At 37.4% G+C, this 13,179-nt stretch overlaps 1 protein-coding gene across 1 annotated transcript; it reads right to left on the bottom strand.

Annotated features, from left to right (window-relative positions):
* Window positions 1-1,528: 1,528 nt before the first annotated feature.
* LOC136334593 (olfactory receptor 4F3/4F16/4F29-like) lies at window positions 1,529-2,472 on the bottom strand. Its single transcript, XM_066275000.1, is given in 2 exon segments — window positions 1,529-1,860; window positions 1,863-2,472. Coding segments are annotated over 2 exon segments (942 nt in total).
* Window positions 2,473-13,179: the final 10,707 nt, after the last annotated feature.

Genomic DNA, 13,179 nt, shown 5'->3' with positions numbered 1-13,179 from the left:
AGTAAATTCTCTTTGCATTGGTATCAAAAAACAAAGGATGATATATGTTAATATTTTAAGACTGTTGCATAGCTCAGCTTTGATAGGTTTCTTTTTTTGTTTGTTTGTTTGTTTTTGGTTTTGGGGTTTTTTGTATTTTTCTGAAGCTGGAAACGGGAAGAGACAGTCAGACAGACTCCCGCATGCGCCCGACCAGGATCCACCCAGCACGCCCACCAGGGGGCGATGCTCTGCCCCTCCGGGGTGTCGCTCTGTCCCGACCAGAGCCACTCCAGCGCCTGGGGCAGAGGCCAAGGAGCCATCCCCAGCGCCCGGGCCATCTTTGCTCCAATGGAGCCTCGGCTGCAGGAGTTGAAGAGAGAGACAGAGAGGAAGGAGAGGGGGAGGGGTGGAGAAGCAGATAGGCGCTTCTCCTGTGTGCCCTGGCCAGGAATCGAACTCGGGACTTCTGCACGCCAGGCTGATGCTCTACCACTGAGCCAACTGGCCAGGGCCTGATAGGTTTCTTTTTAAAAACTTAAATGGTTTACCACCAACTACTATATTGAAGCAAAACTAAAACTGGATTCTTTTTTTGTCAGAATGACATAACAAATTTATCTTGGTGTATTAATTCTGCTTTTGGCTAAAGGCAGTAAGTGTTATTCTTTACCTTCTATGCAATCTTCTGAGTTAGCAGAGATTCTTTAGTTTATAAGAATAACTTTTTGTGTCTTATGCTTACTTTATATTCTCCATTATTTTAAAAATATAGTTAATTGCTTATGAAAGAGCTAAAGTTCCTCTACTGTTTATTTTAAATATACTTTCACTTTGATTAGTAAGTAGCTATGCTATAACCATCCTTATTCTCTACCCTACTGTTATGGGTTGATTTTTGTCCACTAAATAAATATGTTAAAATTATAACCCCCAATACTTGTGAATGTGACCATATTTGGAATATGGTTTTACAGTGGTTGCAGATATAATCAATTTATGATGAAATCATACTGAATTAGGATGAATTGGATGATACTTTTCCATGTTCTGAAGACCTTAAAGAACTCTTCCTATTGTGTGTTTCAAAAATTATTTCAGCCTGACCTGTGGTGGCGCAGTGGATAAAGCCTCGCTCGACCTGGAAATGCTGAGGTTGCCGGTTCAAAACCCTGGGCTTGCCCGGTCAAGGAACATATGGGAGTTGAAGCTTCCTGCTCCTCCCCCTTCTCTCCTTCCCTCTCTCTCTCTCTCTCTCTCCTCTAAAATGAATAAATAAATAAAAATAATTTTAAAAAAATTATTTCATATAAATATTATTCCTTAGGAATTTAGGGTCAAAATTATTTAAATATTTGCTTTACAAATATTTTGTATGTAACTCTTTCCAAAAGTGAACATTCCACCCTCCTAAGAAATGAAATGTATTCAATATCAGTGCATATAATCAAATTAAAGTAGAAAAACAAGGGCTTCTAAATTTGACCATTAATAATAAACACCAATAATCAACAAGGGTTCTTCACAATACATACATAACTTGAGAGGTCTACCTGTAATTCACTAGCTGTCTGCATACTCTCCTCATTGCTACCTTCATTTCTTGATTCCTGAGTGTGTAAATGATAGGATTCAGAAAAGGAGTGAGAACTGCATCAAAGATGGCCAAAAATTTATCTAAATGTGTGGATGGAGATGGCCACATGTAGACAAATATCAAAGGACCAAAGAACAGAACTACCACAGTGATGTGAGCTGAAAGTGTGGACAGAGCCTTGGATGAACCAGCTGAAGGGTGTTTCTGAACAGTGAGAATGATGATGATATAAGAAATGATCAAGATAAAGAAGGAGCCAATAGAGATGAATCCACTGTTGGCTTGACCATAAACTCTAGTTGATAGGTGTCTGTGCAGGCAAGTTTGATGAATCGAGGAAGGTCACAGTAAAAGCTATCCAGAACATTAGGACCACAAAAAGGTAATTTTACCACAAAAGCCAATTGAACCCTGGCATGGATAAGGCCAATCATCCAGGCAGCCATTAAAAAGAAGCTGCACGTTCTTGGGTTCATAATGATCAGGTAGTAGAGAGGTTTACATATAGCAATGTATCTGTCAAAGGCCATGGCTATGAGCAGCACCATCTCCACAACACCAATGACATGAATAAAGAATATTTGAATGATGCAGCCACTAAAGGAGATGACTTTAAGCTTTCTGAAAAGATCATAAATCATCTTGGGAGAAGTGACAGAAGAAACTCCCAGGTCAATGAAGGACAAGTTGGCCAACAGAAAGTACATGGGGGAGTGTAAGTGAGGGTCAGCAGTCACAGTGAACATAATGAGGGCATTTCCTATCATGCTTGCCACATAAAATGTGGAGGAGAACACAAAGAGGAGAAGTTGGATCACCCAGGAATCAGAGAGTCCCAGGAACACAAATTCTGACACTGCAGAGTGATTGGCTCCGTCCATTGGCTTTGTCAGCATTGTTACCTGAAAATGTAAATTGTGATAATTATGAAATAAATTAGGAGAAAGATCAAAGTTATGAAAGCCTTTCTCTACTTTAGCATTCAAACTAATCCAGAGCCTCTAATATGCATTCACAGAGAAATTGGTGTTGTTCCCCACTATAAAGTTCTCTCTACGTTTAAGACCCTCTGTTCCTTTCCAGATTTGATATTACTCATGATACAAAATGGTCAACATGAATAACAGGAATTCAACCTCAAATCTTTTGATTTTTGCTTCAAAACTAATATCTGACCCCAGTTACATAGAACTAATTACCATTGCAATTCCGTCCAAGCCTATAAAGCTTTATCTGATAGATCCTTCTTCTCTTCCTTCCCAGTCTCCATCTCTGAGAACATATTCATCTTAAATATTACTTGTTTATCACACCCAGAAAGTCTTGCTTTATTATTATTAATATTTATTATTACTGGCATAAACTACCAGGTTTTCTCTGCATTTAATACCTTTCTGCTTCCTCCCAGTGTAGCTACTATGATGTTCTTCATGAGATACAGAATTAATCAACATGAATGATAGAAATTCAACCCCGAATTTGTTTGATTTTTGGTTCAAGAATAATATATCCGGGCTTCAGTCACAACACAAAACGCTTCTCCACTTCCCAACTATTTCATCCACTTCCAACACTGACATCCTTATTCTGGCAAACAGACCCTTCCTCCTGACCCTTTACCTCTACATATTTATTTTCAAGGTTTATTAAATTTTAATCATATCTGTGAGGTCTTGCTTTATGATACCAGCATTTATTTTACTATCTCTTATATTTTAGGAAGTTGAGTACAGTTCTAACTTCCCAACCAGACTGTAAGCTTCTTGAAGGTAGACATTATGAGTTATTTATATTTGGATTCCCCGAAGCAATGAAAAAGTGGTCCACACAGAGGTACAGGTCCAGGAATTGTCTGAAACCAGTTTGCATCATATTAGGTACAATCTTACATCAGAACAAAATCTAAGCATATGGATTTGTATTTACTAAAGTGTCAGCCCATGAAAGATTAGGGGGAAAATACTGACTTTTCACCAAAGATAATTTGAAAACACTGCCCTAGAACCCTAGATACTTAACATATGATCTAAGAAGCTCATGGCCTTGTCAGTGTAAAGCATTTTGTTCAAATCTCTGCAGAAGGACTTATCACATTATCTTGCAATTTTAGTTTTATTTAGAGAATCAACAGGTCACAGTGGACTTTGGTTTCATAAACTCAAGATTTACAGTATGATTCAGTCACTGACCAGCTTGTATTAAACAAGTTACTTGAATTCTCAAAGCTCAGTTTACCTATAAAATTACACTTAATAATATTAAATCCTCAGACCAAGTTGTAGGAATAAAATAAAGTTGTGCGATTGTGAAAGTTAAATGAATAGGTATTAATTAATAGTTAAATGAATAGATATTAAAGTTAATGAATAGGTATTAATATATAAATATTCAATAAATATTCATTTTACTTCTGTTTCTTTCAGTTGTCCATTATAGTGCTCAACACATAAGATAAATAAATGATTAAGAAAATAAAATGGTGTTGGCAGCAAAATTCCATATCTAAAAGATATTTCAATAATATATTATAATTAGGCCCTGGACAGTTGGCTCAGCGGTAGAGCATCGGCCTGGCGTGCAGGGGACCCAGGTTCGATTCCCGGCCGGGCACATAGGAGAAGCGCCCATTTGCTTCTCCACCCCCCCTCCTTCCTCTCTGTCTCTCTCTTCCCCCCCCCCCCCCCCGCAGCCAAGGCTCCATTGGAGCAAAGATGGCCCGGGCACTGGGGATGGCTCCTTGGCCTCTGCCCCAGGCGCTAGAGTGGCTCTGGTCGCCGCAGAGCGACCCCCCCCCACCGGAGGGGCAGAGCATCGCCCCCTGGTGGGCAAAGCTTCGCCCCTGGTGGGCGTGCCGGGTGGATCCCGGTCGGGCGCATTCGGGAGTCTGTCTGACTGTCTCTCCCCGTTTCCAGCTTCAGAAAAATACAAAAAAAACAGAACAGCAAAAAAATAATGGTAAAATTGACTGTTAATGAATTTATAAGAAATAGAGTTAGCAAAATTAGAAAATGATTTATTAGGTCATTCAGAAAAAAATATGAGATTCTATAACAGAGGCTTGCCAGAGAGCAAGAAGGACACTTTAAAATATATATATATATATATATATAACATATATGTATGTATTTATACATATACATATGTGTGTGTGTATATATATATAGTATATTTTAAGAATCAGAAATAAAATTCATAGAAAGATTAGAAAAAGGAAAGTAATAAAAAATTCAATTGTGGAATGCAGCAGGAGACCAAGATGGTCAGTTAGATGGAAACTCATGACAAAAAGGAAGAAATGGGAGAATCAAAGTTCAGATTTGTAATCTTTAAAACCCCAGTAACCCAAAGTTGCACCTAGCATTAGAAGTGCTTTCTTTTAGGCCAATATACTGAATTCCCTAGTTTTACTTACATTGCTAAAGAAGGAGTGTCCCATTAAGCTATTACAGAAAAACAAATTACCAGATGGTATTACTTAACTCAGATCTTATGCAGACAAAAATGGGAGTTTTGATGACAAAGATATTAGTGACCCATTTTAAACTTGATTCATTACCCAAGAGAGATTAGCTTGGATAGGTTGCTGAAGAAGACAGGTAGAGAGCAGATGGGCTCAACAGAAGAGGAGAAGACTTCTAGAATGAGAACTAAAAATGAGAAAAGGAGAAATGGGGTTAAATGTACTTACTTTACACTCTTTTAAAGAGTAAAGGAGACAAAATAATAGCAATACAAATAGATCTGAAAACTTACCCAGTTTCTGTCTTTAGTTCTTCAAATTTCTTAACTATCTATCTGATGGCTCTGAATCTCTGAATGGCTTCTAGTGGGAGATGCTAGGTTCTGGTTGTTTGATCGTGTTGAGGCATTCCAGATGCTCCATGGAAGGAGTGCTGCTCTTCTAAGACCGCTGCCATTATCAGATTTTTCACTTTGAATTCCCTAGTTATCATCTAGCTATTACTCTCAAGAATTATGACATGTATTATAACCATCATTTATTTATACTACTTAAATCATTATATGTAATAAATGCATATTCTGCAGGACTTAATGGGATGATGATTTAAATATCTTGATTTATATGGAATTAGAATCAGGCAATCTCTTAGAATAGATTCATAGTCATTTTACATTTTTAAATTTGGGGGAAAACAAAGAGAAATGCTCATTACCCCCAATTAATAAAATCATTTGGCTGGAAGAGCTCTAAAACTATGTTCTGACTTAGTTCCGTTCTTTCGATTCTCCATCCAGGACATGTCAGTTCTTCACCAATCCACAAGGTTTGAAAAATCATTTTTCTTCTGGTTTCTTGCTTTGTAGATATTAACATACTAGTACAAAGGTCTTTTCTTACAAGAAGAAAATGTTTCTCCTTTCAATTAAGCTAATGTTCACTTAATTCTTTCCCTGTGAATGTAAAGGTGTTAGCAAACCTCTCAGATAAATGTGAAAATTCCTTGAACTTGGTAAAGTCAAATAAAGATCACTCATCTGTACCCTCTTGATTTAATCCTCAGTTCCTTTAGCCTTTCCTCATAAGATCTATCTTTCATCCCTTCATCTTTGTCACTCTGTCTAATTAGCCTCATTTTACCACCAATTATTTTATTGTAGTGACCAAAAAAAATTCTTATGTCTTAAAACATAAACAAGACACAGAAGGATTGGTTGCTGGCTGTTAAACATTATACATTTAGTTTCCCACCTTTTTTTCCTCTGTTCTTCCATCACCAGATTTAACTGATGCTACATTGTATTTTGAGCACTATATCCCTAGATATTTTTTTAATTTTTTTTTTAATTTTATTTATTCATTTTAGAGAGGAGAGAGAGACAGAGAGGCGGGGGGAGAGAGACAGGGGGGAGGAGCTGGAAGCATCAACTCCCATATGTGCCTTGACCAGGCAAGCCCAGGGTTTCGAACCGGCGACCTCAGCATTTCCAGGTCGACGCTTTATCCACTGTGCCACCACAGGTCAGGCCCTAGATAATTTTTGTTTAAGCAAATTTTCAATCACTCTTTCTTCACCTTGATTCTATGAAGTTGGGCTTTTTATTTTAAACTTTACTTATTACACCTAGTTAATAAATCCCCTCTTCTTTATATCTTAGTTATCGAAAGACAGAAGAGAACAAACTTGTTATGAAGACAACACATATATTTGTCTTTACTTTCAGTACTAAGTTTCTCCAAAGATTCCTAGGTACAATTAACAAATCAACCAACACCCTAGTTCTGACCACAGTGCAAAGTCCAGACTCTACATGTATCTCCAGTTGTACCTTTGGATCTCAAGGTCATTTCCAAGTCTTATTTTAAAATTAAGGTCAATTCTTGTTCTCCATATCCACAATCACTCATATTTATTCTCCTGTTATGTTCTTCATGCCACTACCACCACCATCTGTTTCTTTCTGCCTACCGGCCAAAGTTTAATTGATACAAACAAAAACCGAAATGTTACCTGAGTTTTTCTCATTGCTGAAGTTTTTCTTCATGTCAACTTCACCCCATTCATCCATTGTAGCTATTCACAGACTATTATTTCAAGAACACAGAGGTATGCAAAGTGTTTCCATAAATGGGAAAAAAGTAGCTAAATTAACTGCATTAGAGGATAATGACCAAAAAATCATTGTGATTGAAGCAACACAAGGGAAAGGCTGATAATCACAGGAGGGATGAATGACACTGGAATCTTTAAGAAACTCAGTATGCATCTTTTTTATCTTTTTTTTTTTTGCCATTTCAAATCTTATCACAATGAAAGAAAACATCTCTACCTAACTTGATAATATGTATTTTCTAAGAGATACAAACAAATTATATGGAACAGCTTTATAAATACTGATTTTGTCTATACATAAATAAAATAGGCAAGTGAAAGAATAAACTACAGGCCCTGGCTGGTTGGCTCAGCGGTAGAGCGTCGGCCTAGCGTGTGGAGGACCCGGGTTCGATTCCCGGCCAGGGCACATAGGAGAAGCGCCCATTTGCTTCTCCACCCCTCCGCCGCGCCTTCCTCTCTGTCTCTCTCTTTCCCTCCCGCAGCCAAGGCTCCATTGGAGCAAAGATGGCCCGGGCGCTGGGGATGGCTCTGTGGCCTCTGCCCCAGGCGCTAGAGTGGCTCTGGTCCCAACATGGCGAAGCCCAGGATGGGCAGAGCATCGCCCCCTGGTGGGCAGAGCATCGCCCCCTGGTGGGCGTGCCGGGTGGATCCCGGTCGGGCGCATGCGGGAGTCTGTCTGACTGTCTCTCCCTGTTTCCAGCTTCAGAAAAATGCAAAAAAAAAAAAAAAAAAAAAAAAGAATAAACTACAAACAAAAAATAACATAATGTGACTTTTATAAATAATTAATTACCATATTACAATAAGAACTTTAAATATATGGGCTTTGTCTAATTCATATTTGTGTAGCAACTTGTGTAGTTTTCTGCAATTAAAGTGACCTAATAATATACATTTGTTGAACTTAACAAAAGAATTTAGTCACTGAAATAATTCCATTGTCCCTTATGGTGTCTGTCATTTGGAGGCAGTAATAATATGAATAAGAGATTCACTTTGAAACATAAAGAGGAAGTAACAAGACTTGTTTCTCCCTGTCTTAGCCTGAGGTACAGAAGATTGAGGTAATCATATTCTTCCACAGTACATTATTAGCATTGGTTTACAAAGGTCTCCTCTCTTGTTTTATTGTTTATTCCCTTTAATCTCCATGTAATAAGTTTCCATCTAACTGACCATCTTGGTCTCCTGCTGCATTCCACAATTTAATTTCACATTGCTTTCCTTTATCTCATCTTTCTATGAATTTTATTTCTGATTCTTAAAATGTACTTTATATATATTTTTTTAAGTGCCCTTCTTGCCCTCTGGCAGGTCTCTGTTATAGAATCTCATTTTTTTTTTCTGAATGACCTAATAAATCATTTTCTAATCCCTTCCCCTCAGAGAAAACCATTCTAGTGTTTATAAAATGTATCCTGGTGTTATATGTTTTATCCTAAAATATATTATTTAATATGTTTGTACATATAAAATACTATATGTATATGTTATATAAATATTATTCTGATTCTTTTTTATCCAATTGGCCCATGTTGCTATGTATACATGTATCGATCATTTTCAAATACTGCATGGTAGGCCATGGTAGGTATGCACTATTATTGCCTATCTGATCTCCTAATGACAGACACACAGATTATTAGAGCCACTGCACATGATTGTACCAGTACTAGATGATCCTGCCTCCAATTTCTCCAACCCCCACATTGCATAATGTTAATATTCAACTGGAACAAATTTGTGTGATAAAACTGGTTGTTAAAATTCTAAAATATGTGCATATTGGTTAAAATATAGCCACTACCACAAGTGCCTTGAGATTCCACTTGCCTCTCATGTTCTTTTCCCAAAATTTTTTATTAATTAGTTACTAAAGTTAATGTCTGGAAAAGCCAGAGTCTCCAGGATTTTGCTCCAGCTCGCTAGCAAATATCTGTTCTGATGAATCAGTGCCTATACCATGAAGTTATTTCATATTTGAATCTTTTCCTGTACTAAAAGCAACACTACAGTGAATATCCAAAACCATGTCTGCCTGAAGATCAAAAGTGACCATGGTCATGCCTCTCGGTGCCTTAAGAAGCACTGGCTTTTGAACTAGTAATCATTATTTTATTAATCAGTCTTTTATAACATAGAAGAAATAGTGCAAATTTAAAAATGTCTGATATAAATTATTAAGTAAATTCCAGCACTAGAAATAATATTGGGGTGGAGGGGCAATTTTCTCTCCACTGTCACAGAGTAGTCATTAATGTATCCGTGTTGCTATCATAGCATTCATATTCAAATTCCTACTCAAAGAGAGTTAGGCTAGAGAACCTAAGTAAAACCCATCCTGGCTAAGAAAAACTAATAGTTAAGAGAAGTTTGAAATACAAAAATCAGTTCTAAAGGCATAAGATCAGGAAGCTCAAAAAGGAGGGTCCAAGAGTTTAACAATGCTAGAAGTAAAAGTAGCTGAATCAAGGAAAGAGCAAGAGAAGAGATCCGTGAGCAATCATGTACACAGCTTGGCTGTACCATCCAACCAAAGTGGGGTGGAGTTGAATGAAACAAATTCTTGGTTATACCCCCAAGAAGTATACGTTACAAAGGCAAAATTATACTAAACCATCATCAAGACCAGAGATAACTTGGGGTAAAAGATTGACTATTCAAGTAGGAAAAAAGAATGCAAATGGCAGAAGAACATCTAATAAGTCAATTCTCTTTTACTAAGATCGGCAAATTAATTCAACTGAGCACAGTGATGATGTGACTATTATGTACCCCTGATATGGCATAATAAGAAAGCCACTTCACATCTGTGGTATTTTTTACTAAAACCCAGATCCCCAGTCTAATTATTAGGAAAACTTCAGACAAACCCAAATTGAGGGACTTTCCACAAAATACCTCACCAATACTTCTCAAAGTTGTCACAATCATGATAAACAAGATAAGACTGAGACTCACAACCAGAGGATACTAAGAAAGACATGATAACTAAATATAACGTGGTATCCTGGATTATACTTTGGAATAGAAAAGGACATTAGTAGAAAAACTAGTGAAATCTGAATATAGTGTTTAGTTAATAGTAATGTACTAGTGTTGGTTTCTGTTTTGACAAATATTGATATATCATGGAAATGTAAGTTGATAACAAAGGAAATTGAAAATGGGTGAGGGCTGTATAGAAACTCACTGGACTATCTTTGCAACTTCTCTGTAAATCTAAAATTATTCCCCCCCAAAAAAATTTTAAAGCTTTATCTTAAAAACTTGAACCAAAAAATATAAAAATAAAATTGAATAGATTTATTAAGTGAAAATCATTAAGGAACATTTGTTGAAACACTGCTATTTGACAAGAGACATTTGAGATACAAGATGAATAATATCATGGTTCATGTCAGTAAAAAATTAACAGCCCAATAAAGAAATGAGACAAAAACTGAGGAAACAAGATCTGAACAGCGAAGGACCGGGAGTCTATCAATCTAGATTTTAGATTTGAATCTTCTATATATTCCTTTTATGACCTTAAGTTAATTAATTTTTCCAGTACCTAAGCCTTTCTAAAATAGGACTCTATTAAGTTATTTATTATTTACTTTAAAACTCAAAAACTGTATGATCCTAATAGAATTTTAATAGTTTTCTAAGTAACTGTATGGGCTATATAAGCTACTGTATTTCCCCATGTATAAGATGCTCCCATGTATAAGCCACACCTTAATTTTAGGGCTTGAGATTTTTTTAATAGTTTTATTTAGACAGTTAATTTTAACAGGGTGACATTGATCAACTAGAGCACATAGATTTAGAGAAAACATCTCCAGATCATCTTGACATTTAATTATTTTGTATACTTTTCACCCAAAGTTAAATCGTCTTCCTTCACCCTTCATTTGGTTTTCTTTATAACCCTCCTCCCACCACCCCTCCCTCCTCCCTTCCCCTCCCCCTGGTAACCACTGCACTCTTATCCATGTTCATGAGTCTCAATTTTGTGTCCCACCTAAGTATGGAATTATATAGTTCTTAGTTTTTTCTTATTTACTTATTCCACTCATTATAATGTTATCAAGGTCCATCCATGATGTCATAAATGATCTTATATCATCATTTCTTATGGCTGAGTAGTATTCCATGGTATATATGTACCACATCTTCTTTATCCAATCCTCTATTGAAGGGCACTTTGGTTGTTTCCATGTCTTGGCCACTGTGAACAATGCTGTGATGAACATGGGGCTGCATGTGTCTTTACATACCAATGATTTTGAGTTTTGGGGGTATATACCCAGTAGAGGGATTGCTAGGTCATATGATAGTTCTATTCTTAATTTTTTGAGGAATACCATACTTTCTTCCATAATGGTTGTACTACTTTACATTCCCACCAACAGTGAATGAGGGTTCCTTTTTCTCCACAACCTCTCCAACACTTGTTATTACCTGTCTTGTTGATAATAGCTTAACAGGTATGAGGTGGTATCTCATTGTAGTTTTGATTTGAATTTCTCTAATAGCTAGTGAAGATGAGCATCTTTTCATATATCTATTGGTAGGGCCTAAAATTTGAAAAAGAATGTATTACATAAAGTTATTGAACTCATTTTATTCATCATAAAATTCATAGAACCCATCATTGTCAAAACTCCCATCCATTAGTTTGTCTTTATCTGTGTCTGATGATGAATCACTGTCTTTAGAAATGAACACAAAAACCAGTGCAAAAAAGCAGGAAATGCAAGTAAAAAAATCTGCAACCATTGTATTAGACGCACCCAGTTTTTAGACCCTAAATTTAAAAAAAAAAAAAAAAAAGGTGCGTCTTATATATGGGGAAATACGATATTATCTTTCAACTCTGATGAAGGAGCTGAGGCTCTGAAAACTAATTCCTCTTTGCAAATTCTGCCAGTAGAGGGCACAAGAGGGAGTTTGCGAAGTTAGAGGAGGAAGAAAGACTTCTTTTTCCTGTTTGCTACCTCTGGCCTTTTATGTACACTGTGCCTGTGAGCATCATTTTGTCATATTCTTAAACTCAGCAAACTTGGTTTCTTTTCAAGGTGGCAGCTGTCTTCCAATATTAGAGAAACTTGTATTCTCAGGAACACATATGTTAGCCAGTGCCACCCCTTCCTCAGGGGTTGTGCCCCTGCCCCATAGGCCCTCTCTAACTCAGAGACACTAGCTCCAGCCAAGCAGCATCCCTTCTTCAAATATTTGAGTTTCAACTACACAGGTACTTCCTCCAAGTTTTCAATAGTTTTTTAAGTTTTAATGATTTTAAACTCTTCCTTACAGCGAAAGCTGCTTCCTAAAAGTGCTGTGTTTCTGATATTTTAGAGTTCATTCTTTTTCAAATAAATTTTTTTTTTGTATTTTTCTGAAGCTGGAAACGGGGAGAGACAGTCAGACAGACTCCCGCATGCGCCCGACCGGGATCCACCCAGCACGCCCACCAGGGGTGACGCTCTGCCCACCAGGGGGCAATGCTCTGCCCCTCCGGGGTGTCGCTCTGCTGCGACCAGAGCCACTCTAGCGCCCGGGGCAGAGGCCAAGGAGCCATCCCCAGCGCCCGGGCCATCTTTGCTCCAATGGAGCCTTGGCTGTGGGAGAGGAAGAGAGAGACAGAGAGGAAGGAAGGGGGGGTGGAGAAGCAAATGGGCGCTTCTCCTATGTGCCCTGGCTGGGAATTGAACCAGGGTCCCCCGCACGCCAGGCCGACGCTCTACCGCTGAGCAAACCGGCCAGGGCCTCAAATAACTTTTTTTAGAGAGAGAGAAAGACAGAGAGACAGACAGACAGAAAGGAAGAGAGAGAGATGAGAGCATCAGCTTGTAGATGTGTCACTTTAGTTCAATGGTTCTCAAACTTTTTAAAGTCAGGGCACATTTACAATCCTACAAATAATTATAGGCACTCTATCTACAAATTTCTGAGAAATATGTTATAATAATTAAGTCAAATATTAAAAATATATATATATAAAGTCCAAGTGTGCTTTTATGGTAATTAAAATATGAC

The sequence above is a fragment of the Saccopteryx bilineata genome, chromosome 4 (genome assembly GCF_036850765.1).
Source record: "Saccopteryx bilineata isolate mSacBil1 chromosome 4, mSacBil1_pri_phased_curated, whole genome shotgun sequence".
Taxonomy (NCBI): domain Eukaryota; kingdom Metazoa; phylum Chordata; class Mammalia; order Chiroptera; family Emballonuridae; genus Saccopteryx; species Saccopteryx bilineata.
Note: the sequence above shows the minus strand (reverse complement) of the source record. Positions and strands in the feature narration are given on the sequence as shown.